Below are 27,214 nucleotides of genomic sequence, written 5' to 3' on the forward strand. Positions count from 1 at the left end.
ACACCCGCCATGTATTTTTGTTCGTTCCAGTTTGAATATCTTGTCGACACCATGTTGCTGTGCATCAGAGGATATAACAAATGTTTTACTTTACTAGTAGATGAATGACATTATTATAAATTATATATACGATATACAAAATGTAAGGTTATAGTTAAATCAACATTGTGGCTCTGAGTAGGCTTCTGAATAGCGTGGGTGCTACCCAGAGAGAGCCCCATTAAAAAACAGATGGCACTCTGGCTAGCTATGGAGGCCAGTTTGTACATAGAAATTCATAGATTCTGAAGTGAATTCCTGAGTTTCCATGGCTATCCTCTAACCTACGTACCTTGAGAAGTGAAGCACCTGCTATTCTATCCAAAGGTGTCATCAGGTCTGGGTCAATGACCAGGTCTTTTCTTCCTGGGAGCTGAAGGCAACAGAGAATTGACACATTGCAGTAAACCATCTTTTTAAACCTCCTTGGTATTACTAAACTGCACATACTACCATTATATCAAATGTAACAAAATTTTATACTTGTAAGGTTATACAGGTTCAAATATCATTCATCTAAAATTAAAATCATACTGGCACATCAAAATATTCAACACTTCTAGGTTCACTTCCGGGTATGCACTTCTAGTGGCAAGAATATTTCTGAGGAAGTTGTTGACTAGGTTGAAACAAATTAACTTTACTGTAATAGGGCCTAATAACTTTGTAACGATACGAAATTTGCATTCTATATTCAAGTGTTGCTCTTGTTCTTCAATTAAGAACGGTACAGTTAAGCCTACTTTTTTTTACCATCTAATTCTAAATAGTGCAACTAAATATGTTTGTACGAGATATCCATGTGGCCCCTCCCCTTCAAAACTATGACGTTTCTGTGTAAGCTTGCGATCAGTTTTGTTCCTTGCAACTAGGTACTGATGACAGTTGTGACTTTCGTTGACCTACCGACTCCAACAGATGGACAAGCTGGTCCCTTGCAAGCCGCTTTAGGTACTGAAGATCCGGCAGCTTCGGGCCGAGCACAGCTGAAACCGCCATCTTTGCTGCAGATTTTAATCTCTGCACTAGGTGGCGCTTCTGTACAGTCAACCTTTCCTTCAGTTATCAATGATTTCGCTAGGTGCGCTTTTGTACCATATACTAGTCTGGTTAATATTCTAAGCTGTATAAGATGATATAAAGCCACGACTGCAAAAATAGTAATGTTTCGTCTTTTCAGTCCATGAGCATTCTAAACGGATTGATGTACAAATTTCATAGCCGGAGGTGTCATCTACACAGAGCAAACTCCACACTTCACCCTGATTGTAGGTTCAATTTCATTTTAATCCTTGACTGTAGTAACAACCCATCCAAAGGTCATCAGTACATGTCAGTCCTTCTGGTGTGACTGAAAATCTGGACTCATAGTGACCATGCCTATTACAATAAGACTTCTTACAATTGAAATTACAGTAAGATATATGGTATATAACACTACTATATAACTAAACCAGTTATTATAAAGTCATTATTACATAAACAAGCCATGCTTTCTCTTGTAAGCAAATAATAAAGTAAATGTACATTGTACATATAAATGACAGTAATACAATCATACTATGTCATACTGTGTCATAATGCCAGCTGTATTATACAAGATCTTCCAAAGTTTTTTTTTTAATTTTCATATCAATAATGATTACATCATAGCAATGAACACTGGTATACTGATGTCCCATTGGAGACATACCAGTACATGTGAAAGTAAACAAACTAGAAGGACAAGCTCAACAATTCCCAAAGTGCAGGTTTAGAATGAAAACTGTAGAGCAAACCAACTAGGCAACTACCATTGCATAAATGGTAGTATCCTGATGTCAAGCTTTCTGTTGATGTCTCAATATAATGTTGAAGTTTACAAGTTATATAAGTTCCTAAAATGTTACTGAAACAAGGTGCAGTTTTATACAATGGTGTGGAGAGCTAACAGCCCAGAATTTGCTCTTAAAAGTTCCTTTGCCACAAATTTACTGCAGAACGTCAACCAGCTAAATTTCTACAACTCATGTTGTAGATGATATTGTAGAGTTATGAGCTGAAAAATAATTTCAAATGCCTCTGCCATATTTCATTGTAAATCTATTTCAGCTCCATCACTACATAATGCCACAGCACTTATGATGGTAGTATGAATACAGCACTTATGTATTCCAGTGTAAATACAGACACTAAATACAGACAGTTTTCCTGGTACTGACATTCATCCACTTTACCTGTAGAATTGGACAGTCTCACTTTCCCACATAGTTAGCAATTGAATACATGTAATAAACAAAACAAACAAATATATAGTTTTCAATCACAATGCTGTAAATAGTAAACAATAGACAAAAAGTACATGTAGGAAACACATGAGTGCATGAGGTATATCTACCTTTTTGGCTTTCCTGTGGCATCAGTACCCAAGGCAACAAGACCAACAGAACAGCATGTTTACAGTTATATCTGCCTTCAACATCTTCTACAGATAACTTACAAACTAGGATTTTACATATTCCACGTACCTCACCATTTATCACAGTTGTCACATGATGAACATGTTTCTACAACTTTTTGTTGGCCTTGCTTCAATGCTTACAAATACTTGTGAGCAAAATTTGCCTTCCTTTAAATGTGCAAAATCATATCCTTCCTGTCCTCAACCTGGGGCTGAGACTATGGATTGATCACAACTTCCATAGTCATGGAATTCTGCAATCCATGGCTATAAATATACCTGCTATGACTTAGCATTGTAAGCTAGATTTCTCTGGTTCATGGGGTTCTCCGGGGACTTCATCCAGTCCTTCTTCAGCATCTGTTTGAGTTGAGACAGGCGCATGTTGGGGTTCTCCTGCTTCAGACGGGGCAGGTTCTCTTCCTCGTACTTGTTAAAGGCGGCCTTCATGCGCCGTTCTGGGTGCCTGTCTGCAGCTGCATCCTTTACACTGGATGGGGGAAATAAAGGCAACACAAAATGTCAACTGAGGCAACTAAATCATCCATTTAGGTTGAAAAGTATCAACCCAGACAATCTTTAAAGCTACATGTATTTTTTATACAGAATATTCAAATGGCAGTATGAAGATTTGCTTACTCTTCAACTACCAAGATCTTATCTGGCCAGGTTAGAAGTACCAACCTGTAACTGTGTAAGATGTAGAAGATTGTCCTACCTGAGTACAGAGATGGCCTCCTCCACAGACCTTGCCTCCACAGCTCCCTCTGCTGACAGCTGGTCAGCGATGAGTTTGTTCACATTTTCCTCCAGTGCAGCTTCCTCCGGTTCCACACGCTTGGCTACAGGGAAGGAGACATCAGGGGATGTAAGGATGGGGTGGTGACACACCAAAATACTCCCATTTTTCTGACTATAACAGCATTATTCATTTTTACATACATTTTCGCCCCAAATAATAGTAATGAGTTTTGGTGGACATTCTTCATCCTTCATAACTATGCCCCAAAATTTACTTGTACCCCTTGTTTGTAGGTGAGGCTGGGACTTAATGAAATGCCCCTCATACTCATGTATTTCACTTATGATTGTGTGAAAAGAACTACAATACCCTTACCTGCCTAATCACCACCCACACCCATCAAACACTCACCCCAGCCCTCAACCACACCTTACCTTTCAGCTCAGCCTGTTGTTTCTCCTTCTCCAGTTGAGCCTGGATCTGTGCCTGGGTGACTTTCCCCCCTCCCCCAGTCTTGGAGACAGGACCCTTCAGCTGGGCCATCTCCTCCTCCAGCAGCCGCTGTTTCTCCAGCTTCTTCTCAAGATGCTCCTGCTTCTTAGACTCCTTGTCAGCCTACAAGGGAAACAGCCATACGAATGAATGAATGAACAAATGAATGCATTGAGGAAAGAAGGCAAGAGGGGGCAAAACAAACTTACAAATGACTCAATTTGTGTGGAAATGATGATAATGAATGGAAGTAGGAGTAGGACTAGTACTGAACTGAACGATGGATGGAAAGAACATGGGAGGGAAAGATTGGAAGGAAGAAGGAATGAAGGATAGATGGAAGGAAGAAAGAAGGAATGAATGAATGAACAAAGGGCAGAAGGAAGAATAGTACAAACGAAAAAGGAACAAACGAAAGATGGACAGACAAATGGAAAGTAAGGAACGAAGGCCATCAAATCAACACTACATCATTCCACATCAGCTGACCTTCCTCTGCTGCTTCCTTTTGAGATGTTTATCATCGTCTGCCCAGTACGCATCATCCTTGGCCTTCTCTAATCTCTCATGTTCCTCTCGTTTCTTGTTCTCCTTGCGAGTCCGTGCCTCCACGGCCTTTGGGTTGTCTCCCCATTTCTTCTTAGGCATCTTTTATTATAACGTTTGATGTCACAACACAGCTGGTGACAAAATTAAGATCAACTCACCGAGCAGGTACTATTAGTTTCCAACAGTAGTTATCAATACTTGGCACTTGGCAAGCAATATTTCTTGTACTACTAGACTCCATGCTAGAACAATAAATTTGCTTTAGAGAAATTAGACCTTGTACCAATTATAGTACACTGACAGTCTCCCACCGTCCCACGTCATTGGCAATCGAAAACAAACAATTCCCTCCGTTCCCAGAACAATATCTACCGTTTCTAAAATATGTCACAGGCAAGCAGAACAATATTAACGTTATTCATGTTAACGGTGTGTTGCAAGATTTCCTCATTTCCAAAGATAACATTACCGTGATTACGGTGTTGAAAAACACATTATCCTCTACCAACAGTAATTCTATTTAAAGCCAAGTCGCAAATCATGAAATCGGGAATTCTCAGCGTTAAGACCACCTTCTTACCTGTCCTGTCGGGTCTGTAATATGGCAAAATTTTGAGCGAAATGTATTCTCTATTCGTCATACCACCATATTTATTCCTCCTTCCCACAATTCTTTTTTGGACGATTCGACTGAGGTAGTCTGGGTGTCAATTTTTCTGCTTTCGTTTCAAAACTTCTACAGTAACAAAAAAATCATAATTTCCCTTTACAGTAACAATCAGTGGAAAACTAATCTACCTTTTATAGCACAAGATCATAGCAAGAAGAATTTTTCTTTGAATCCTTCAATTTGGACCCTATGATCTCAAATGTGATATTCCACAGAAAAGATGGCGGACGACAACCCGGAAGTGAAGTGCTCTCCAAATACTTGCAACGAACTCACGACAAATGCAGCGGTGCGGGACCAAGAAAACATGGAGGTGGACCAGAATGGGCACCAGGAAGAAAACGATGGGAAAAACTGGGAGCTGACACAGACCGACAAGCTGAACAAGTCCCTCCTAACGTCATTCCTGGATCGTCTGAACCAGCAGGAAGCGCCATTCCCACAGCAGACGGCAGAGGAGGATGAGAGGTTCGGCACTTCCGGTCCGGAGGAGCAGGAGTTCGAGGACTGTGCGCCGAGCCAGGACATCCCTCCACTTGTCAGAAACACAGGACCTGTACAAAATGACTCGTGAAGGACACGTGCATTTATGTTAAACACATCCTTTGTTCAACACAATTATGTAACGTTAATGTCATTACCATAGAAATAATTATCATTCATGATCCTAATTATCTTTCTTGAACTTCTATTCTGTGTAACATAATGTTGCATCCATACTTGATACCACTTATAGGATTCTATACGTCTACGAAGCAAATATAATGCTTTTCAGATGATAGCTATCATCTGGTATCAATGGCCTTTCCTCTCATGTTACATTCATTTTTGATTGACTACTGTAACAGTGCGGTTCAAGTGCCACTACCTAATGCAATTTTTTTTGCGATTCCAACAATGAGACTAGCCATTGAAAAGGCATGCAACTTTTGCGAGCTCCAGTCGAAGATCACAAGACTGTGCAGTGTCAGTGACTACTGAGCCAACATAGGGGATCCACAAAACAGACTTAGAGAATGGGGCAGGCAGTAGTAATATCGTTGAGGGGAAGAACAGGACTTTGATTATGGTCTCGCACTGCAGATTTGTGTGTTCAAGAAATTAAAACAAAAGAGGCCGAAGACTGATGTTAAACTCAAAGCACAGTCACGACCCTACTGTGCGACACTTCTTTCTTATGTTAGTTGAGAAGAATGTTTGTTCAGTATCTCAAAAACATAATGTTGATTCCTTTGGAGCTACATGTATTAATAAAGTTGACATATGTTGATGACTCTATAAATTTTTGAAGAGCCTTACCATTTGTACACATGCATTTTCTTCGTTTCATCGATGTAGTAAAAGGCAAATCCTGTGCTTTCAGGAACTTGAAGCAATGAAACGTGTTTTTGGCATGAGTTCTATTGTTTCTCTTTCAGTCTTTGCAATGATTCAGCGAACTGTGATATGGCAGTAGCCTCTACCTGGCTTCAGGTTAACTCCCCTGGCATACTATTCCCTTTATTTTGACCAATTTCTAGTATTTTTCCAGCCATCCGCGGTGCCTGACAGAGGCTAATAACATTGACAGCACTTCGTGCCATCTACACCCTGCAATATGTTATCAATCCGCAAGGTAGCGTTCTTACAACCATAACATGCAAAATGGCGGTCGGGTGATTAGTTCCATGTGGTTGTGTGTGAATTTTACGGTAAAACAAGCATGAAGAAGTTAGTTATCGGTATCGGAGGGTAAGAACACATTGATCACGATCGCAAGTCTTGTTATTACCTGTAGACTTCAAGTTTCCGCAAACTGCAGCATGTATATAACGGTTATAACCTTGAGACGTTGGTGATTTAAAGATAATTTCAAGTCGTTTTCTTATCAACCCCGTAACGTTATATAATTTCAAAAAGATGGATTTATAATGTATAAAATGCGCTTATTTTACTGTGTTGTGGAACATTCGTAGATAAACGAAAAAATTGTATTGACTAAATATGTACTGACTACTAGCTGATCATGTCAGTCATCACGGTAAGTTGCATTGAGCCGATGTCATACATTTTGGGGAGGCGGCGTATTCTGTTTAGTAGGGCTATAGGTAGTATAGGGTCCTTTCCAGAATAAATTTTGCGGTTCATCTGTACTAGAGTGAGCAATGGTGGCAAGACCACGTTGACCAGCAAGTTGAAGAATGTTCTCCCCAATTGCTACTCATTGCACCAGGACAGTTATGACTGCTACACCTTCCATCCAGACAGTTTGGGCAAGGTAATATAACTATAACACAGTCATGAATTTGTCAATGTCGCTTTGTTGTCTTTCACAGTGTATCCAATGGTGGGAAGACCACCCTAAGCAGGCAGCTTGTGACAGCCATCCCAAACTCTTGTCTCATGCACCAGGATACTTACTTTAAGGTGTAAATGTGTAATGTTAACCCCGTGGCGTTAGTGCTTATCACAGTGAGTTAAAAAGGATGAATGTGCATGTGCAAGGTCAAAGATGAAGGCCCCTAACAGATTTTGTTTAGACCATGCTCAAATTACCATGTCCAGATTTATTTTTATTATTAACTCATGCAAGTCAAGTTAAACTTGAACTGCCCTTATTGCTTCCACATTTTATATAAATCAAGTAAAACACAACAGAACTAGTACTAGTAGTACTGTACTATGTGTGACACTATGAGGCGATTCAATGGTTATGTATTGCTGCTATGCTAAATATGTATGGCAATCACTACCATACAGTTCATCAGGACATGGAAGGACATTCTGGACTTCTCACCATTTCATGCAAGCAGTAAAATTTAGGCAAAAGATGGTACATTGTATCACTGCCAAAGCTCTAGGGTTCATTAGGGGCTAACATGTATTTTTGTTGTTGCAGGAGCCAGGTCATGTCCAGATAGATCCTGAACATGGCTGGATGATGTGGGATGGTATGTGTCCAGCAGTGGAGACTTAATTTTAGTTCATGGTATTCAATGCCATTCAGGGCATTTGATGTTTGGATAACTTTGGAAACCTGCCTGTGCCTAACCTTTGCCTGTTCATGATCATCTGTTGTTTCCCAGAGTTATCAGCTGTACACAATGATGTCATGCTGGAGGATGTGAAGAGATGGTTGGAGAACCCAGCAGCTTTCAGCCAATCAGCAACCAGCACTGGAGACAGCACTGATGTACATGTCCTTCTTATTGAGGGTTTCCTCATCTATAACTACAGGTGTGTCTGCTTCTGTAGGTACTCATAAGGCCACACTAATTCAGTTGCTTGGTTCTCAGACATTTGCATAGAAGTAAATAAGAAACAGGGATTCTGTGGTAGACCCAATACCACTATACAGGAGCCACAAAGTAGGTTTTGAAGTTGCTTGACTCACAATCTTTATGAATATCAGTATTTGCATGTTCCATTTCAGGCCCTTAGAAAAAGTGTTTGATGCAAGATACAGCTTTGTTTTACCATTTGAAGAGGCCAGGAGGAGAAGACTGTAAGTATAATACATGTACAGCCTTCATTCCTAATTACCACATACCAAATGAATGAATACGTGAATCAGTCATGACCAGTATATCCAAAGATCCTAATCCGTCCATGCTGTTATAAACATCTTTATTCTTTCATATACAAGTTTCCCCGTTGTCACTTGTTGACCATTGTACCTTCCCAGCTCCCGTACCTACACCCCCCCAGACTCTCCCGGTTTCTTTGAAGGTCACGTGTGGCCCATGTACCTTAAGTACAAGAATGAGCTTCTGGATCTTAACATACAGACAAGTAAGTTTTTTTTGCTATTTCTGTTGTCTTAATAATGTATGATAAAATAACTGTATAACAAATAAAACACAGGATCCAGTGAACATTTTGCTTGACTTATATAGTTTAAAAAGCTAAGGGCCATGTCAAATTTGTCTAACTTTTCAAGTTGCTTAATTGATAAAATCATTGTTTCAACAGATGTCCCTGCTTTTGTAGCTACTAGTGGTATACGTTTAGTAATTGTTTAGCAGTCAGTTGTTGGTTTGACAAATAATAAATTCTTTGATTAATATGTGCATCCCTGATTCTGAGTCACTTCTTGTGGTCCTAGAAGATGTTGTAAGACTACAGGAACTAATGAAATGATGTTACGTTTCAGTTGATCTTGATGGAACAAAACCAGTGGAGGAAAACTTTGAGAGGGTCAAAACAGACATACTGGATATGATCAAACATCTAAAGGATAGCCAGATATGAGACAACTACTTTGAACCATATTTATTGCCAAAAAAGCATATTAAATTATTGCTATTGCAGTACAGTACTTTCATTCACACAACACAGTACAATATGTATTCACGGTAATGATGCAATTCTTTCAAGAAAGTCTTTGGGCATAATACAGGTTCATATATACATGTAAATGTATAGCGTATCTACTACAGTAAATTGGTAAGCTAAGCCAATGTCATTTTATAGTAAATGTAAAAAGTTGCATTCATTGTCTACCACATAATGTAAGCTTACCTCTATCAATCAATCAATCAATCTAGATATTTTGTATGATCATCAAGTAAAAGAGACATGTAGCTGGAAGTGTACAAATTGCAGCATGTAGTTGCTTATGAAATCCCTGATGTTTGGAATAGCCATATATGTTGCTTGTGTATTGCAATATTTCATTATTAAATATTTGTACTAAAATTTGTGCGGTTCACAGCTGCACTTAAAAGCTCATAAAATGCATTCATGACCAATCATTTTACAAAATGTTTGAGATATGTGTTTTCACCTCCATGCAGTGTTGAATACATCCCGATATGGCGGAACAGGTTAGGTTCTACAGCAAATTGCCGGTATCCCTTACTCTTGACAAATCCGTCCACTGCAGTGTCTACCGGGTACCCACGACCACACGTCACTCCCTCCAAAAACGTTACCAAGTCTTGCGCTGCAGCTCTCGGGAATAAGGTCGCCGGCAGGCAACAATCATTGGCATCAAGCATGACATACAAGTATTTTGATATCCTCCTGAGTTCCAACAAATGCGGTCTGGAAACTACAAGGGCTGCTATTATACAACAGACCACACTTGAGAAAAAGAATCCACTTAGTAGTGTCCAGCTTTGCCCCTTTTCAACAAGTACGATATGTAAAAGTCTTAAAAGAGTCCCACCCAGCAACCCATAGCCGACTAACTCAGCCAAGTTGGCAGCAATACGTTTTGGCTTCACAGTGTGAAAATCTCTTTGGATGTACTCGGGCATGTAAAGTTTTAAGAAGTTCTTTGCGTCATTGTTTGTGGTAAAATCCCAACCGTGACGAGTCCTTTCGACTTTAGTTCTTATGATATAATCCAAGACATGGAGAGAGCCTGGTACAACTAAAGCATCATCTTGCAGAAGGAGCACGTATTGAGGATCCGTCTCCAAACTCTTCCTCAGACAGTAAACATAATCCTGTTTTTCCTTCTCTAGTTTGCTATTTGGCACGTTGACACCATTCCCATATCTTGACACCATAGAGAAGAAAGTTGACAGGTAGACTGCATCAGTGTGTGCAGAGGGTTCAGGGTCCATGTTACAGATAATTATTTGTGTGTTGGGTTGATTTTCCTGGACGACTGCAGCGACTGTCTGTAAAAGATAGCGAGGAGAATACTCCTCAGTGGGGTGGACTGAACGTGTCCTGCGGGTGGTCAGGAAGGCAACTGTTGTCCTGACATTGGAGGTGGTGTTGTAGTTGCTTAAGTTGCCGCTGTGGAGTACATTTTCTTGAAGATGCGCCAAGACTGACTCAGATGCGAAGAATTGTTCGGCCTTTGCGATGCGTTCATTGTTTACTTGCCTGGCATAAACGCTGGGGCTTAGGTCCCACAGGTAGAGTTTTTGACTGTAGTACAGGGAGAACGGAAGTCGGTAGCAGATGGGTGGGAGTATCAGGCCAAACACAAGTATGTAAAGGATGATGACATCACATATCTGTTTTTTAATGATAGTAGAGCGACAACAACACAATCGAGGGAAGTTCATCTCTGGAACATTGACATGTAACTGGTGCCTGAGATATTTGTTCACCAGTGGGTGGTTATGAGATCCTGCTAGGCTAGTTTCAATGATGATTGCCACTTTCCTCTAGTCTTGCATTCCACTCCATCTTCACATGGAGTACCTGTGGCACAAAGAAACATTGTTTCATTTAACAGGACTTTGGCATTCGTAATACATGTAAAGATATTTGAAATTTACACTATTATTATTAAAAAGCACCATGTGACTGGCAAAAGCATGTTTGCAATGCAACACGGCTGAGGTGACGTCATACAAAAAGTATGTACTATAAACACAGAATTCAAACTGGGCGAATTGATTAACACGAGTGTTCAATATCCCATTTGTCAGTGCAGGAAGCTTTCATCAACGTTGATGAAAGCACGTCGCAGAGTAATATTGGGTCTACGATTTTTTTTTTCATCAAAACATGAAAACATAACAAGGACAGTGTGGCGCTGCACTCAAGTCTACGATTGCTGTGGCCACATGTGGATGGTTTGATAAACCTTCACGAAATATCCCAGAGCCCATCCTTTTTTCTCATTCAAATATTGAATTAGAATATGCACATAGGGTCCTCATGTCATGGCCATATTGTTTCCGTAGTACTAGTAGCCTGGCAGGGTTGAGGTATGGAAACTACATGACGTTCCAAATGACGTTGCAGTATTTGCTATCCATATTTTCTTTAGCTTTATACACTTTGGTTACTATTTTCATCTAGTGGTATTACAATCACGGGGCCACACTCTGCACTTGCGCTACCTACAGCGACTGAAACAAACGAAACCCAGCACCAAATTATCACGTCTAACGACTAAATAAACCAGGACAACAACAAAATCAATCGCCAACCACACTGAGTTACTGTATCCGTGTACACAGCTCGCAGGAAGTTACTCCAGCAGGTGAAGCTGGCATCGTGAAAGGGAGAGGTAATGAATTCAAAATGACTGCCGTAGCATGTCGCTCACTCACCTGAGTCTTTTTGTCACCGGATAACGACTATTTTCCTGTGAAATTCTGGTTTGAAACGACTGGACTCGACTCATGCCTCGTCCGCCATTGTGACCTCCCACCCTTATTACCATGTTTATAGAGCGTTATTCTTAGCACCACTTCTCACGAGAAGCCCGCGCCGCGGGGGTAATCAGGAGCGGCGGCGTGACGCGGTGTTTAAAGGGCACCGCGCTGTGGGCTCCACGGGGGTCATGTTACGGAAACTGGGGGGAGCAGAAATAATACTAGTAGTATTAGGTCGAGACCATTTGTCAAAATAGGACTTATTCGCAACGTTGTGTTACCTACTATCGATGAGGTTCAATCCATATATTGACCTCCTTGTTACTATGTGTATGGATGTGATGATTTTTTTTGGGGGGGGGGGATTAGGCTGATGCCTTTTGGGGTTCATGTATATGAGTTACGTATGGCTTTTGCTTTCTCTAAGTACCTCTATAATATCACAATAAAGGTATTCACTCTATTATATGGCTTCATCAGAAATGTCATGTTCTGTTATACACTAAAATACTATTGGCAAACATTTCACACCAACCTATGCCTAACGACAGCATGCTTTAATTTAATCATGGAGCTTCCACTCATATAACGTCCTTGATTTAATTGTCTGCAAAATAACTGTCAAGAATATCACAGTGAAATGCAAAGACTCAACAGCAGATACACAACTGTATATCTTATCTTTACAGTGCCTGACAGTGACAACTTCACATGTCCAACATGCATGTATATATACAAACATACATGCACATCTCAGTGACACTTGGTGTTGCTATAGACTATCTTACACTTCATGTACACCTGAATGAGATGTCAATTTAAGCAATTACTACGACATAAAACTATGCATAGGCTGTCCTGTGTTAAACAAATGTGGCCACAAGACAGTAAATATACTGTAGTTAAAAAGACTGTGAATGATAATAACAATAGATCATACAGCCTAGCTATTCTCACAAGATCTGTAAAAACTGTTCACAATGGGTGTTATATGGGGCACCATAAATTATGTCATTACTTGGATCTCAGCAACAGCTTTCTTCTTCCAACTTGAAATGCAATTTCAGTAGCTCATTGTGCAATGTGGCTTTTCTATGGCTTGTGCGTTAAGCTAAGCACACTGGGTAATCCCCACTCTTCTCAATAAGCTGGTGTGTTGGGTTCTTTTACATACAGAGGTTCAAAGAGCATGGTGAGACCTTCAAAATGACAATTTTTACTGATGTCTCCTTATTTTGACCCCAAGATATCTGATCAGCATCAGTGTGCAAGCATGTCTAATGCTCAGAAAACCATTAAACCAGATAGTGAGCCAGTGTTATTCTACTTCTCCCAAAACTAAGGATTCCTGCACTTTATATGCAAAATCAGGCTGTGCAGATTTTTTTCCATAAAGCCACTAAACCTATTCTCGAGCTCACACACTCACTAGATTGTTAACCATCTGTCAATGTCTTGTGGTGTTCTTCCACATACAAGGGGACAATAGCTGCCCATCTGAATACATCTTATAGATCAACTTCATACTTGCCGTAAATTCATTTACTTTCATGTTGGTTTTATTTCGTGTTAGGAGGTAAAGGGATGTTTTTGCAATGTTTTAAATTTGCAACTGAAGCATTTCTGTCTGTTGGCTTCTTCTGCTGAAGCATTTCTGTAGTACAGTAGTAATACATGTTGGAAATGCATATTGTGATGAGTTCGCAGTGAAGAGTTCATTGTGAAAACCACCAAAATAAAACCACCATGAAAGTTTCTAGATTCACAGTTATGTCTGCACAATACGTTAATGTTTTTCAGTACCTATACAGCTATAGAGTGGCAAGAGGGCCCCTAGATGTACAGTAACAAGGTCAAGGAAAGTTTGTATGGCAAGATGTTTAAAGCAGCATTGGTCAAGAACACTAGCACTTCCTCCACAAAAGTGCTAAGAATTTTGTCGATACACTCAAGTCCATGGAATCAGACTGGAAAATTTGTTAAACATAATCCTTTTGTCTCTTTCTTCTGGCTATTGCACACTGTCCTTCAGCTAAGCACATGAAGTACTTACACTATCTCAGACCTTTAGCTTTTGTCTAAAACAATACCAGTTCCTTAGCCATTCTCTAAAACATTAAAACATACCTGGGAAGACATTGTCTCTTATCAGGCTAACTCTGAAACCACGTTACATACGACAGCCAAAAAGAATCCCAAAAACCGTAGTCCAATTGTACTTGAGTGGAGCTTATTTGAAGATATTTTCCATAAGGAAGTTGAACTGAAAGAAAAAAGCCTAGCAACGCTTTTTTTTCATTGCAGTAACATTTCCTTCTACTACTGGTACTTAAGTGATTTTGTGTTGCAGATATTTTGAACAGAATATAACATGGATGAAAAAAAACCAACTGACTTCACCCCTGAGGCAGTGACCAACAAAGCACACATTGGTCTTTCCCCCAAAACTTTCAGACAAGTCAGTCCTTCCCATGTCGTGATCTGGAGCTGATGTGCCTTGTCTGTACATTGAAGCTTGCAAAGATGGCCGGTCTGTCAAACTTGAAGTTAAGAAAGGCAGGGGGAAGAGAACTTCGGGATGTTCTTGTTGTCTGAACTTGAAGTTGCACAGTAGCTGGCCATGGCATCTGCAATACAATTACAACATTGAGTTTGTTCAAAAGAAAGAAGCTGAAAGGGAAGAGAACTTAAACAAAAATGTACGAACAGTGACAGACCACATTACAAGAAACGACTGTGTAATAGATTGGGAGGAGGACAAGGGGTCATAGAGAGCAATAGATGTTACCTGCAAAAAGGTCATCAATTCTTTTCCTATCTGCTCTTCCATTATGTTGACCCTGGAAAATCAAAGATAACATAAATGTTTTTGATATTTGTGTTGAAAAGACAACCTTATCATTATCAACCTATCCATCCAATCAGGCAACATGCCTGCCCTATTCTTAGCTAGCCCTCTCCTTGTAAGTATGTTGGAACAAGTAAAAGCACCTTGAATGGACCACAGCTAGCTGATTGGGGGTTTGGGGCAAAGTTTATTAACCTGTCCACTGTCATGTCATATATCGTGTTACTCGTGTCATATATTATTTCTACAGATTTTCAGAGGTTTTTGATTCAATATGTTTTGTACATTGTATTAAAAATTTGAATGCAAATTCCAACTGAAACTCACAGATGACTTCTTCTTTCCCTTGCCCTTCTTGTCAGGAGTCTGCCCATCTCCCTCACTGTGCTTGTGCCTGCGTGAGGCTCGAGTAGGTGGCTCCTGTAATTACATAACAGAAAAATGTGCCTGTCTTTTGGAACATGTTAAAAATGCACACTTCACCCACACAAAAAGTCATGTTTCTCCATAATTGGTACACAATACAAAACACTGGCTGTCTGTCTATCAACCATAAAACACTATTCAAGAATGAATGATAGGAACTTCATTAACCTGACAATTCAGATATTCTTCAAACCCTTTCTGGCTTTGCTGTGCGAAGTATAGCTGCTGTTGTGCTCGATGTCTGTCTGTCAGTGAGACAAGGCTGTCTTTCTCCGGGGTCCCGTCTGGTGCAGAGTCCTGCTTTCTCCCCTTCTGACTCCGGTTGATGTTGGTCGCCGATGACGCCGTCTTGGCTACTGCTGTGTCCGTCAGGTGTTTGGAGGGAGGCAATGAGCTACCAGCTTTCTTTCTAGTTGTGATCCACTTTCTCAATGTTCTAGGTTAAAATTGAGAAAGAGATATATGAAACCTCACAAATGAAAAAAATATATATGCAATTAATGCAATAGCTATGTTTGTTTTACATAACTGTTAAAGCACATTTTTAGGCACAACACACCAAAGTAAGTACAAGCTGCATAAGACCAGACAGTAAGGTTTGATCCACTCACTCCAGAATACACCCCTACTCTTTTTGGAAAGTAAGTAAGAATCTTTAATGTGCTCAAGGCGTGAATCTCCTAAAACATACTACTAGTATAAGGATCTCCTGATTTACGTCCCATCCCAAATGACGTCCTTAACTGAAGCTTGGCACTCAACTTCTCCTAGACTAAGTCTACGTCAAGTGAAATGAAATGTTCATGTAGCCTTTACCAAAGGTACAACATTTTGGCCCGATATGGTTTCGAACCCAGAACCACTAGATTCTAAGTCAACCATCCTGACAGCAAGACCATGATGTCACCTGCTACGTGTGTATACTAACAGTGAAAAGAACCTGGGCTCTACTTCAAAATGTTGTGACTACATTTAACACCCAGTGATGAAGTATCCTTACTTGATAAATGGCATGACCATGAAGAAGTTGTTGGGGCTCAGACCAAGGTTGGTTTTGGGTGTGGTATCCTTCTTGTGTGCTGGCAGGTCCTCTACTCGGAACCACTTCAGACACTGAATCAAGAACAGCAAAACAAATTTTTCAGTCGTCTAAAAAAACATCATAATTATGATGCAACCCTTGAATTTTCTTGAAGTTATACAGAAAATATCTTTAATTTTCTAAACAAACTTATACAGAAATTGTAGTTGCCTGCATCCAGTACCTTGATCTCCTTTCGTGTTTTAGGTTTGAAGTCTGTTTCCATGGAAACCCCTGCAACGATGTACAGTCGGACAAGCTGTTCATTCATCCTGTGTTCGATGTACGCCTCAGGGTCCAGTAGCGGTGTGATGTCAAAACTTGTCTCTTCTAAAACCTTTGTGTAAAATGAATGTTTGTAAGAAATTTGTGAAAAAAAAAGATGTGTGTGAGCCTAAATCACAAAACTGACACCAAAGGAAAATGCAATCAATATGTGGTAAACATTTTGTCAGGAGCATATTTGCCCTATTGCCAAGGAGCCTGTGTAGGCCTGGGAAGCAGTCTAAGTAAACTTGAGATACATACCTCTCTAATAGCACAGGTGTCCTCAGGCTCATCCTTGTTCACTTTACCCTTAGGAAACCCCCAGCTGGCTTTAGCTAGGTATCCTTGTACAAGTAAAACCTGTGGGACAATGAGAAAATGAATTAGCAGCATTAGGCAAACAGAAAATTGGGGACACATATACGACCCTAACAAGAGTTTCATTTCTGATATTACTTGTCCTTATATACTTATACATGTCCTGTAAATTCAATCACTTTACTGGTGGTTTTATTTCATGGTAGGAGGGAAAATGAATGTTAACTAGACTTTCATAGTGTATTCATTCAAGCATGAAACATGAAAAAGGGATGAGACATTTGCAGTAAAATGAATTTGTGAAAAATGCAAACATAAATCATTGCAAAAGTTTGAAGAGTTACAGTATCATACAAAAAGAACAAAATAAGCAAAAACATGTATGAGTTATAAAGTCATACATATCATATTACTTTGATGATAAGTGCATTTGATAATCAATATTCTTACATTTTCAAGTGATTCATCAAGAAGAATGCCACCATATGTAGGAACACTCATTTTGTAGCTTCTCCACTCGGCCATTATCTTATCCACAGTATCCACATGTTCATTCAGGAAGGGACAATGCTTGAAAAGTGCAAAAAGATGTTAAGGAAACAAAACAGTTTTGCAAATAAGTTTATTGAACATTCTTGCCAGAAGGATAACTCCAAGTAAAACAGAAAGAGAAACTAACAATGGAGAACAAACAATAACATGTGACATATATCTTTTTAAACCTTCTTGATATATTCTAGTCTAAATGCAGACTCTAAATCCTAACTTGCTGACTCTAAATTCTAACATCCTTTTCTGTTTTGCTACATTTTGCATTCTTCTTTTTTTTTCAGTGCACTTTCAGTACATTTAAGTACATGTATTACTCAAAAAGGATATTGATAGAGGAGAAATCCCTCATGCCACAGGAAGGCAGCTCTGGTCTCTCCTGTCGGAAGAAGTCCAGGTAGAACCAGTGGGCGAGCTCGATCTGGAAACACACCCGGATCAGGTCATCTCTCTCCTCACTGGGGATGTTGATGATGAAACGACTGGAGAAAGGAAAAACATCATCATTATCTTAAGTCTAGTGATCCTATTTCAAACAAATAACACAAGCCACTGTTGTCATATCATCAGTTTCAACAATTTTTGCAGCAATCTGAATCCACAACAAGATCAAAATCAAGGAGATCCTGGATTACAGGGAAAAATACATCCTTGACAAATGCCTTTTCCCCTACTAGACTCAAACTCCACTTGCTTACAAAATAATGGGGCTGATTATGAAAAATGATAGAAAATTTGTCAAAACGAACATCCTATGACATCCTTCCCACTGTTTTTCTTTTCTTTTGATTCTCTACAGTCTACTACCAAGGAGCTTATAACCTCCTTGCTATACTACCAGGGAGGTTTTGAACCTCCTTCTGAGTCCTTGCTAAGTACTGCACTAGTAACTACTTATTTCTTCAGACCCACAAATGGTGTTTGGCGGGGTTAGAGTCACAGTCCCTACCTGGCCGAAGACTCTAGCTACTCTAGAGAAATTAATCTCCAAGCAGATTCTACGATGATTGGCCGATAGGCCACCGTTGGATCTGCTTGGAGCATCAAGCTCCTTGCTTGGAGAAACCCCCTCCCCTATAGCTATAAACGCCACGGGAAATATTTATCATATACCCACCTGCAAAGATCGTCCAAAACATCGGTTGGTATGGCCACCGTCGACATTTCCATACCTGTGTCAAAACGACGAAATGAATTCCAAAGAATGCCCGATTATAACGTTACTCTTAGATCGATATTCGACAGTCGAGGATCGATCAAAACAAATGGTCGGTCACAAAGATGGCGGCGTATCTCGTAGAATCTCGTTTTCCTTTCTGGTTCAAACCTCCGAGAATCAACGAGACCAGAAAGATTTTAAGCCTTTCAGCACTTTTGCATGAATTTTACCTCCCATAAGAAGTCCTACTTTACCTTCTCAAACGATACCGGAGGCTAAATCATGAACAGGAGTTCTGGGACACTGAGTTGCGGGGAAAGAAATGGTAAAGAAATGACTCACCGGGATTTTCATTGATCATGTGACGTTTTGACCCCAGGCTGACCTTTAAAGATGGCGGCCTCCATGGGAAAGAAAGTTTGTTTTCGTTTTACATGTGACTTTTATAGTTCCTAGCAAGTGAATATGCTTCCAAGACGTACCATCACCATGTTAAATCGGCTAGCGTGTCTCAGACTAACATCACGCCTACTCAATGTTCCCTGGGCCGCGGTGCAGTCTGGACAGAATGTTGAATCTGTTCTCCCAGCTGTCTTCTCAAGAACCTTTCATGAAGACTTCTTGGACAAGCGAATTAAAGATCGGATTAAACGTAATCCTTTTGATGAGCCCAATGCTGGAGAGCTGTCACAGGATCTGGACAGGTGAGAATCAAATCATATGGGCAATCTGTGGTGCACTGAAGGGATTTGTTATAACAAAAATGAAAAATAAAGAATTCTTTTAATAATTATATATTATAATTATAATTGATGTACATGTAATATCTACTAGTTTATATAAAAACAGAAAGTTCTTCATTCATGTCCATGTTGTTCTTTTTGCCACTGTTGATTATGTGATTCATCATCATGCACTTGTAGAGAATTGAAGCGGAGACAAGTGAGTAAGAAGAAGGCCATCATTGGGAGAAAATATGGTTTCAAACCAAAGGGAGCTCAGCCCCGCTTGCTGACGTGGGATGCCATAGAACACATCTACTTCTTGCGAGCTGAATATCCAAAGGAATGGCCGCTGCAGAGACTTGCAGAAGGCTTTGGAGTGGACGTTGATATGATCATACGAGTCTTGAAGAGTAAACACAGGCCATTGTCGTCGGAGAAGAGAGCACTTCACGATCAGCAAGCCCTGGCCAATCGCAGACAACTCGGCCTACCAGCCCTCCCTCCCATACAGCCTGAACAGAGGATAAGGAAAGCTCTACCACAGCAGTTAAAAACAGTCCTGCCACAGACAAATCTAAAGATGCTGTCACCTGTCCAGAAGGAGATGGTACACCATCTTGGACAGATGAAACAAAGACTGGAGCAGAGATATCAAAGGGCTATTACAGCAGGGCCAGGGACTGAAGAAAGCAATGTTGTTGAAATTGAACTTCGAAAACATGAACCACAACATCTTGAAGATGTAGTCAAGGGCACATGGAAGCCACAACAAGGCAGCAAAAGTTCTCGGAGTGGACACAATGTGCAGCCAGTAGCTGGCAGGGCAGACTCTGGTGGTGATGATGATGGCTATATGGTGGAAGACATTGATTTGGACTTGATACAAGAAAGATTTGAAGATATTATGGAAAAGTACCCAAATGTGGATGATGAGGAAGTAGTGGAAAAAGATGGCCAGTTCTTTACTAAAGATGGAGATTTTTTGTATAAAGTGTAAAAGGTGTATGATAATGGGCTTTGTCTCAAAGGCATGTCATCTTTATTGCATTATAATTTGAATGAATAGAAATCAGTAGAATCATACCATTGCTATCGTTGTCTTACTATGAGTAGTAGTCTAGAACTCACATGATATGTATCATTAGGAGTTTTCTACCAAGGCCCAAAATGTCTAATGAAAAACATGTTCATGTACTGTGATGTACGAGGGCAGTTCAGTGAAGGTTTTGCATCATTACAACAGTATGGCCGAAACTGTGTTTGAATTTTGAGTGACATAAAATGTCTAAGTACTGACTGTTGTAGCATTCAACAGGATTATCACATTTCCAGAAAGCCATGTTACTGTACCTAACACTAAGCAAAACAAGTACAACACAAAGAGAATTTTACAAGCAACTGGAATTTACATGCAATGCAGACATAGATAAACATATCTTAGGCTATGGTGCAGACTACATTGCAGCATACCTCTCATGTATTCAAAACACTAGACTGTAAGTACAGATGTTTCAGAGGTGAGGAAGTTCCAGTCCTATAGCTCTCCCAACATGTAGCTCTTTACACTATACATGTATGTATGTCCTGGAAAGATGCATCAGTTCCTGTTGATCATTCCATTCAATGACATTTGCATTATCCCCTGGCTTTAATTCATTTATCTTATTTACAATTATTTTTTGAGGATTGGCCAAAAAGTAGTAATGTACATCTAGGCCCTCTCCTCACACAGACAAAGTAAAATAACATCTGCAAAAGCACTGGCTCTGTTAACAATGACTATAAAGTAGTGGTACATGTACAATGTATCATGAAAAGGTCATCTGACATCATAAACATTGAGCAGAGACAGTTTCCTCAGTATTGGTGCACTTGAGGTTGCACATCAAATGTCCATCTCTTTTAAGCATGTAACCAGGTTGCCCATTCCCAGAGCCTGTAGATGTTTGCTGAGGGTAGCCTTGTCGTTGCGGCTGGGGTTCTTTCCCCGCCAACGCATGAAGGCCTGGAAAGCCAGTTCAGCTGTGTCTCCTTCTTTGGCTTTGTCCTGCATAGATGGATTCAACATTTGTAGAGAAATTCATGTGTGGTTGCCTTTTGATAAAGTAAATTTCTTTATTTCACAAACATTGATCAATGGCAATAAAATTCGTACATCCAAACAAATACAACAATTTATGTACTTTTATGGAAAAAGTGGTCCTGTAATGACTGTTACCTGGTATATGTGTTGAATATTTGATTTATTGCATGAGTGGTGACTGGTGATAGATAAGTACCTTTATTGCCCCTATGTTTGCCTCGGATAGCCCCAGTTCCCGAGCGATGGGTCTCCACTGGTGCGCCCCCACTCTTAGTGACAGCCGGTTAAAGACTCTTGGCATTTCTGAAAACAAAAGGTGAAAGAAGAAGAACTGTGTCAGCCTGGGTGTACTCTCCGGGCAACGACTAACACAAGCACACAGTCTACTATCTGTTACTGACAACTAGTACTTCACGTTATAGAGCCTACCTTCTGCTTCCCTCTTCTTCCTATCCTCCTCTAAGAAACAGAAGATGGCCTTGATGCCCTGCTTGCAGACGTCTTGCGGGGGGTAGACCAACTGTGGGTTCTTCTCGACGTTGAACTTCTTCAGACGTGTGAGCCGGTCTAGACATGTCGGGAGTCGCTTCAGCCGGTTCGTTCCAACGTCAATTTCCCTATTAAGTAAGGCGAAATGTATCATTGCGTTATATGTGGAAGCAAAGGTTCATATAGAGTCAACACATATGTCACGCTACATTAATAACTTCAATTCACATAGTAAATTGAGATGTAAGAGACTTCACAAGGAACACACTATAATATGCATGTTAAAATGCAATTTACAAGCTACCAATACACAAGTCTCGGGGGGTAACAACTAACCTCAAGTTCCTAAGAAAGCTGATGCCGTCTGGAAGAGCTTCCAGTTTGTTGTGATCTAGGTACAGTTCCCTCAGGTGACGAAGATTTTCGATGCTGTCCGGAATGTTCCGGAAAGCGTTGCTGTCCAGACCCAGGACTCTCAACTTCACCAACGACCCGATCTCCTCCGGAATCTCAGTGAACCTCTCCCCTCCTCCCCATTGGCCCATGTAAAGTTTCTCTAGTGACGTCAGGTCTAGGACCTCCTCCGGGAAGTCTTCAAACTCGTTAGAGGCGATGCTGAGTTCACGGAGATGACGGAGTTTGCCGATGTCTCTCGGTAGGTACGCGAGGCGGTTCTGGTTGGCGAACAGGGTTTCTAGGTTGGACAGTCTACTTAGTCCTTCCGGGAACTCCTCAATCCTGTTCTTCCCCACCTTGGAGAAAGGATTTGTCTGTTTTAAAGTCTTAAAGAAAATGGCAGTTTAAAGGACATCATTACAGTTTACAGCCTCGAGGTTATTTTACGGAAAGATATAGTCTGAAAAGGAATACTAGTACATGTGCATGATGGCTAGTTCCTGAAGTCTACCTGTGTGAGGACTTTGTAATTTTACTATATGACATATATTGTAACATATAACCTTGGTAAGAGCTGGTAGGTAATTCAGCGAACTAGCATAAATGACACTCACCGCTAGCTCTTTTAGATTCTCAAGATTGCAGACGTCGTCCGGTAACTTGACCAACTTGTTTTCCGACAGTCCCAATTCTTCGAGATTGCTCAACTGACCGATCTGTAATTCAGTAAAACACCGTTAAGATAATGAAAGTAGAGTAAAGAAATTACTACCTTGGTTAAAGGGATGGCAACCTTGATGCATTTAATGAAAAGAGGAGTAAATGCGACCAGAACACTGGTGGTGTTAATAGTGGTGCCTCAGTGCATTTACAATTAAGACGATGCACAATGTCAAGTTTTTATCTGGGAATCAGTTAATGTTCAAGCGTCATGTAAGTGTTTGTAGATAGACTGACCTGTGCTGGGATACTCCTCAAGTTGTTTCCTTCCAACCTCAGCACGAGGAGACTCTCCATCTTCCCCATCTCCTCCGGCAGGTAGGTCAGCCTGTTTTCCTCCAGGTTCAGCCTCAGCAAGTTGACCATCTCTCCTATTGACGCAGGCAGGGTCATCAACTTGTTATCTCTCAGCCACAGCTCCCGGAGGAACAGCAGATTCCCGAGCTCATCCGGAAGTGACGTGAGTCTGTTCCTGGAGAGACCTAGTTTCTGTAGGTTCATCAGCAGACCGATGGAGTCAGGTAACGTCTCCAGTTGATTACCCGTCAACCAAAGTTCTCTTAAAACTTGTAAGTTAGAAATCTCGTCGGGAATGGACTGTAACTTGTTTCTGTCGAGGTCCAGTATGTCCAGTCCAGTCAAAGTCAACAAGACTGGCGGAATCTGCGGAAGACTGCAGTGAATGAGACTTATGTGCGCCAACTTTCGTAAGTTACCAACTTCGTCCGGTAGGCCTTCAAGTCTGGAGTTGTTCGAAAGATTCAAGTATCTAAGGTTTGGCAGTGTTCCTATTTCACTTGGCAACGATTCAAGATCATTGTCTTGGAGGAGCAGTCCCTCGATTTCCTTGATTTCAAAGACTTCTGGAGGGATCGTCTCGAGTTTTTTGTTGCTGAGGTCAAGAGTCAAGTAGCCATTGTCTGGATCTTTGTAAAGTTCTGCCCTATAGTCGACTATAACTGGTTCAGTCGGTTCCTCCGTGTCGTCTGGAACATGTGATAACGGTGATTCTCCCTGCTCGGCTTCAGGCGCGTCCTGTGGGTCGTCGGGCGAGGACGAACATTCATCACGACTGGTCTGGCGTCCCAACTGCGAAATGATCAAGACAAACATTCTTATTGAATTGTACTGTATCAATACAAGGTGCCTCAGAAAGAAGAAAACCATCTTAAATTTGATATGGTATACCCTATCCTCATGATATCCCGCAAGACATTCACCACAGAACATCGATGATATATCAAAATCCATTTGAGCATAAGGCAATGTTTTGGATACTCCATCTGTACATCCTAGGGGTGATGGCAGTTAGATAGTTAAGCTTTGAAGAAATGTTCCTACATATTGTAATTCAACTTAGTAAAAATCTAGACTCTTACATCATAAACATCATACTCTTGGGCTCGATTAAGATTGAGTAACGTCGTGTAGATTGCCATTATCAGTGTCCAGGGCATCATCATCATGGTGTTTATCTAACAAATCAAATGGACGTTTCCTATCGTTAGTTTGTTGATTTATTTGGACAGGTCAACCGTTTGAAAGAACCTGCCCCGTGCGTTGGTGTACCAGTGATTGGTATCAAATAACCCGTTATTTATTGGACTGTTTAGACTAAATGTTCCACACGAAATACAGACACCTTCTTTTCTACCATGCCTTAAGATACACAAAAGAACGCAAACATACTTCTTTAGTTTACACAAGGTTAGGTTATGGGACAAACAATCACAACTAGCCACTCTTTTGTGACAAAGGTGTAAACTTAGTGTTAGTTTCAGTCAAACCCTCCCACGGGTCTTCGTTATTTGGCGGCCACAAATTAGCTTTTTGATTACAACAATACACCACCCTGTCCTTACCTACGATTACAGTTCTTTAGGTGCGAAGTTAATTCTTCGACTTCACAGTCTTTCATGTAGGTAAATTTTGATGTGTTTATGACCCCAAACAAGGGAACCTATGTTAGCTTCTATTTCCACTTAACACATATCATCTCACTTCCCTTACCGAAAACAATGTACTTAGTAAGTGGCAGCTCACAAAAATTGAAGTACATTGTAACGGGTACATTTATACCCACCGCACACTGCCCTAAAGAAGCAAACATAATGTCATAGGCAAGCAGCGATACTGCTGGCCCATGCTAGTATGGTAAGTACCAGATACCCGCCCGTGCATAGGTATGCACTCCTGGTTCTCCCCTTACCGGGCTAGTCGGCGGACTCTGGCGGGGTAAAGAGATCTCCTGCCCGTCCACACGCAGACGTTGGGGACGTAAGACGTTCATAGTCATACCTCTACCCAGACAGTTCCGAACAACACTCCACAGTTGAAGTGGCAAGGCTCGTTGCGCCTTGCACACTGTCGCCGTCTGAAAGACTACGGATTGAGATTTAGTGTAGTTCAATGGGGGTAAGAAATCCAACCCTTGCGCGAACGCTATTGTTGGCTGTTCAATTGTTGCTTGGTTACGGGATAGGCTACCAGGTATCCGGTAACGCACTGTACCTGGCCCTGGCGCCGGTAAAGCTGCAGGTGTGCTGGCGTGTTGTAATTCTATGGTCATTGCTTAATGTAATAGTTTGGCCTTGTTTAAGATACAATTGTAATAAAAAACACTTCACAGACAAAACAAATGGATCACGTAATTACATTAGACTACTAGTATTCAGTAACTTTACCATCAATCCACCGACTATTGTTACCTCTATAGTTTTCGAGGTTAAACGTCTAGCTGTTTGTGATCTTTTTCCCCTATCATGAAAGGCACGATTAAACCACTATTTACTTTTAGCATCCAGTGAGATCGGTGCGACCTTACTACAGGAAAAAATCACGCCCTACAATGTTGCCAGCGAAACAATAACATTATTGTGAACTAAGGGTCAAATTCCACGGCAGCCCCTACCCTTGACCAAACAAACTCTATTCTTAAACTCCGCAACGGTATTCCGTGCACAAAGCAACAATAGTGTGAATACATGAACAGTACTCGCGTTTGCTTGTGTCGCGCATTATATTTAGTGACACATCCATCCATAACACCGAATGTTTGTACAAATAAAAGGTGATCTGTTAATTGTCCCTGCTACACTGGGCAGGCGACGAGATATAACTTGACTAAGTGGCAGAGCATTTTGATTTGTAACGGTTTGACTCAAATGATGACAATGTACACACCTGTATGCTATTGATTTTATCTAAGTCCCCAGACTCCCTACCCATACTCTTCATTCAATTGTCTTTACTTCAGATTCTGTCGCCATCCTTGTTTTAATTTGCACCAATACGTTGGCGATATAAAGTACAAGGTACAAGTGCCACTTCGAAGTCTCTGCCATGTGGCCTGATACATGTACATGTACTACGATAAGGTACAAGTGCCACTTATCGTAGTACATGTACATGTATCAGGCCACATGGCAGAGACTTCGACGTTAGCAAAGACTGCCGAAACTATATGAACGAGTGGGTAAACTAAAAGCAATTTTGATTTTTCCTTCTTTATTCTGCGGGCAATGTTTATTATTATTATTCCTACAAGGACTGTTATTCCCAAACTCGATTCTATGTTGAGGTGCTTTTAAAGACAGAGAAGCGCTGGGAACACATTAAGTAGCCTTCCTCCCCACACCCCATAACCGCTCGGACAATTAATACGTGCACTGCATCTGAAGCAACTACGACATCAAGTAATAGGAAGTCGCACTGCAGTTTTCTAAGCTGTCACAGGACGTCACAGGTATAGGAAAGACTATCAGTCATCTTTTGACAGTCTTTCAGGTAAATGTGACTAGCTTTTCAAGTATTGTGTCTGCTTTGAAATTGTTTAGTAGACAGATATGTGCCCCCGCCCAATTGGACCGGTTGGAAAGGCAGGTACATATTTGTTTTCTCCTGGGTTAGAAAATTGAAGCTTAAAGTAACGAGACCTTGTGGATTAATTACGAAAACCACGGACCATTGAAATGCACAAATTGATATGCGAAATTCGTAAAAAGAACACTTTTGATTAAGGTAATTTGAATCACTATACATATAGTTCGTATTGGGATCAGCAATGACGTCAACGGTCCATGCAGACTTCACACACGTGACCCATTGGCCTACATTCTACACAATAGGATATTTACTAGTCTGTGGACCACAAACACCGCTGTCCCCGCCCC

At 40.7% G+C, this 27,214-nt stretch overlaps 8 protein-coding genes across 14 annotated transcripts in view; 3 read left to right on the forward strand and 5 right to left on the reverse strand.

Moving 5' to 3' along the window:
• Window positions 1–1,048, reverse strand: part of LOC109471994 (vacuolar protein sorting-associated protein 33B-like) — a 20,814-nt gene extending 19,766 nt beyond the window's left edge. Inside the window, exon 1 of the mRNA XM_019771554.1 lies at window positions 946–1,048. Within this exon, the coding sequence (XP_019627113.1) occupies window positions 946–1,038 (93 nt within the window). The 5' untranslated portion in view covers window positions 1,039–1,048. The remainder of the gene's footprint in view (window positions 1–945) is intronic.
• A 616-nt stretch (window positions 1,049–1,664) lies between these two features.
• On the reverse strand, window positions 1,665–4,945 carry LOC109471999 (coiled-coil domain-containing protein 124-like). 2 transcript variants are annotated; one of them, XM_019771567.1, is made up of 5 exons: window positions 4,843–4,945; window positions 4,203–4,393; window positions 3,656–3,836; window positions 3,198–3,321; window positions 1,665–2,969 (listed from the first exon to the last, which is right to left on the reverse strand). In XM_019771567.1, exons 2-5 carry the CDS (start codon window positions 4,359–4,361, stop codon window positions 2,762–2,764), a joined length of 672 nt encoding a protein of 223 aa, XP_019627126.1. In that variant the 5' UTR covers window positions 4,362–4,393; window positions 4,843–4,945; the 3' UTR covers window positions 1,665–2,761. The 2 variants fall into 2 exon arrangements, with proteins under 2 accessions (XP_019627126.1, XP_019627127.1); XM_019771568.1 differs by having other exon boundaries at window positions 4,203–4,361; window positions 4,843–4,933.
• A 187-nt stretch (window positions 4,946–5,132) lies between these two features.
• LOC109471868 lies at window positions 5,133–6,198 on the forward strand. The gene has a single exon (XM_019771283.1). It carries the CDS (start codon window positions 5,153–5,155, stop codon window positions 5,504–5,506), a length of 354 nt encoding a protein of 117 aa, XP_019626842.1. The 5' UTR covers window positions 5,133–5,152; the 3' UTR covers window positions 5,507–6,198.
• A 112-nt stretch (window positions 6,199–6,310) lies between these two features.
• LOC109471867 (nicotinamide riboside kinase 2-like) lies at window positions 6,311–9,464 on the forward strand. 3 transcript variants are annotated; one of them, XM_019771281.1, is made up of 7 exons: window positions 6,311–6,547; window positions 7,248–7,338; window positions 7,811–7,862; window positions 7,998–8,148; window positions 8,345–8,416; window positions 8,597–8,703; window positions 9,065–9,464. In XM_019771281.1, the coding sequence occupies exons 2-7, from the start codon at window positions 7,315–7,317 to the stop codon at window positions 9,160–9,162; spliced, it is 504 nt and encodes a 167-aa protein (XP_019626840.1). In that variant the 5' UTR covers window positions 6,311–6,547; window positions 7,248–7,314; the 3' UTR covers window positions 9,163–9,464. The 3 variants fall into 3 exon arrangements, with proteins under 3 accessions (XP_019626840.1, XP_019626838.1, XP_019626839.1); XM_019771279.1 differs by lacking the exons at window positions 6,311–6,547; window positions 7,248–7,338 and adding exons at window positions 6,554–6,663; window positions 7,069–7,189; XM_019771280.1 differs by lacking the exon at window positions 6,311–6,547 and adding an exon at window positions 6,554–6,663.
• Window positions 9,465–9,647: 183 nt separating this feature from the next.
• Window positions 9,648–12,247, reverse strand: LOC109471864 (transmembrane protein 246-like). Its single transcript, XM_019771274.1, has 2 exons — window positions 11,937–12,247; window positions 9,648–11,076 (listed from the first exon to the last, which is right to left on the reverse strand). Exon 2 carries the CDS (start codon window positions 10,935–10,937, stop codon window positions 9,663–9,665), a length of 1,275 nt encoding a protein of 424 aa, XP_019626833.1. The 5' UTR covers window positions 10,938–11,076; window positions 11,937–12,247; the 3' UTR covers window positions 9,648–9,662.
• Window positions 12,248–12,560: 313 nt separating this feature from the next.
• LOC109471865 (m7GpppN-mRNA hydrolase-like) lies at window positions 12,561–19,069 on the reverse strand. 3 transcript variants are annotated; one of them, XM_019771275.1, is made up of 11 exons: window positions 18,972–19,069; window positions 18,588–18,642; window positions 17,801–17,952; window positions 17,372–17,499; window positions 16,865–16,963; window positions 16,521–16,673; window positions 16,256–16,368; window positions 15,424–15,691; window positions 15,157–15,249; window positions 14,770–14,821; window positions 12,561–14,608 (listed from the first exon to the last, which is right to left on the reverse strand). In XM_019771275.1, the coding sequence occupies exons 1-11, from the start codon at window positions 18,988–18,990 to the stop codon at window positions 14,529–14,531; spliced, it is 1,212 nt and encodes a 403-aa protein (XP_019626834.1). In that variant the 5' UTR covers window positions 18,991–19,069; the 3' UTR covers window positions 12,561–14,528. The 3 variants fall into 3 exon arrangements, with proteins under 3 accessions (XP_019626834.1, XP_019626835.1, XP_019626836.1); XM_019771276.1 differs by lacking the exon at window positions 18,972–19,069 and adding an exon at window positions 18,884–18,964; XM_019771277.1 differs by lacking the exons at window positions 18,588–18,642; window positions 18,972–19,069 and adding an exon at window positions 18,420–18,519.
• On the forward strand, window positions 19,011–21,513 carry LOC109471866 (neugrin-like). Its single transcript, XM_019771278.1, has 2 exons — window positions 19,011–19,333; window positions 19,553–21,513. The coding sequence occupies exons 1-2, from the start codon at window positions 19,095–19,097 to the stop codon at window positions 20,349–20,351; spliced, it is 1,038 nt and encodes a 345-aa protein (XP_019626837.1). The 5' UTR covers window positions 19,011–19,094; the 3' UTR covers window positions 20,352–21,513.
• Window positions 20,781–27,214, reverse strand: part of LOC109471863 (leucine-rich repeat protein SHOC-2-like) — a 6,575-nt gene continuing 141 nt past the window's right edge. Inside the window, exons 2-8 of one of the 2 annotated variants that reach the window (XM_019771272.1) lie at window positions 25,252–25,340; window positions 23,280–24,131; window positions 22,937–23,038; window positions 22,263–22,678; window positions 21,867–22,054; window positions 21,634–21,740; window positions 20,781–21,401 (exon numbers count right to left, since the gene is read on the reverse strand). In XM_019771272.1, coding sequence (XP_019626831.1) covers window positions 21,240–21,401; window positions 21,634–21,740; window positions 21,867–22,054; window positions 22,263–22,678; window positions 22,937–23,038; window positions 23,280–24,131; window positions 25,252–25,338 — 1,914 coding nt within the window. In that variant the 5' untranslated portion in view covers window positions 25,339–25,340 and the 3' untranslated portion in view covers window positions 20,781–21,239. Of the gene's footprint in view, window positions 21,402–21,633; window positions 21,741–21,866; window positions 22,055–22,262; window positions 22,679–22,936; window positions 23,039–23,279; window positions 24,132–25,251; window positions 25,449–27,214 lie in introns of those variants that run through there. The other variant, XM_019771271.1, reaches the window with a different exon arrangement.

The sequence above is a fragment of the Branchiostoma belcheri genome, unplaced genomic scaffold (assembly GCF_001625305.1).
Source record: "Branchiostoma belcheri isolate BF01 breed outbred unplaced genomic scaffold, Haploidv18h27 scaffold26, whole genome shotgun sequence".
Classification (NCBI taxonomy): Eukaryota; Metazoa; Chordata; class Leptocardii; order Amphioxiformes; family Branchiostomatidae; genus Branchiostoma; species Branchiostoma belcheri.

Bases quoted from the DNA above. Each gene is read 5' to 3' on its own strand.
- LOC109471999 (XM_019771567.1), bottom strand. From the start codon at position 4,361: ATGCCTAAGAAGAAATGGGGAGACAACCCAAAGGCCGTGGAGGCACGG. The intron at 3,322-3,655 runs GTAAGGTGTGGT...CCTTCCCTGTAG, and splicing joins ACAACAGGCTGAGCTGAAAG to CCAAGCGTGTGGAACCGGAG. The intron at 2,970-3,197 runs GTAGGACAATCT...TCCCCCATCCAG, and splicing joins GAGGCCATCTCTGTACTCAG to TGTAAAGGATGCAGCTGCAG.
- LOC109471868 (XM_019771283.1), top strand. From the start codon at position 5,153: ATGGCGGACGACAACCCGGAAGTGAAGTGCTCTCCAAATACTTGCAAC.
- LOC109471867 (XM_019771279.1), top strand. From the start codon at position 6,635: ATGAAGAAGTTAGTTATCGGTATCGGAGG. The intron at 7,863-7,997 runs GTATGTGTCCAG...GTTGTTTCCCAG, and splicing joins TGGCTGGATGATGTGGGATG to AGTTATCAGCTGTACACAAT. The intron at 8,417-8,596 runs GTAAGTATAATA...GTACCTTCCCAG, and splicing joins GAGGCCAGGAGGAGAAGACT to CTCCCGTACCTACACCCCCC.
- LOC109471864 (XM_019771274.1), bottom strand. From the start codon at position 10,937: ATGAACTTCCCTCGATTGTGTTGTTGTCGCTCTACTATCATTAAAAAA.
- LOC109471865 (XM_019771275.1), bottom strand. The intron at 16,674-16,864 runs GTATGTATCTCA...TTTTACACAAAG, and splicing joins ACACCTGTGCTATTAGAGAG to GTTTTAGAAGAGACAAGTTT. The intron at 16,369-16,520 runs GTACTGGATGCA...TTCTTGATTCAG, and splicing joins AAACACGAAAGGAGATCAAG to TGTCTGAAGTGGTTCCGAGT.
- LOC109471866 (XM_019771278.1), top strand. From the start codon at position 19,095: ATGCTTCCAAGACGTACCATCACCATGTTAAATCGGCTAGCGTGTCTC. The intron at 19,334-19,552 runs GTGAGAATCAAA...ATGCACTTGTAG, and splicing joins CTGTCACAGGATCTGGACAG to AGAATTGAAGCGGAGACAAG.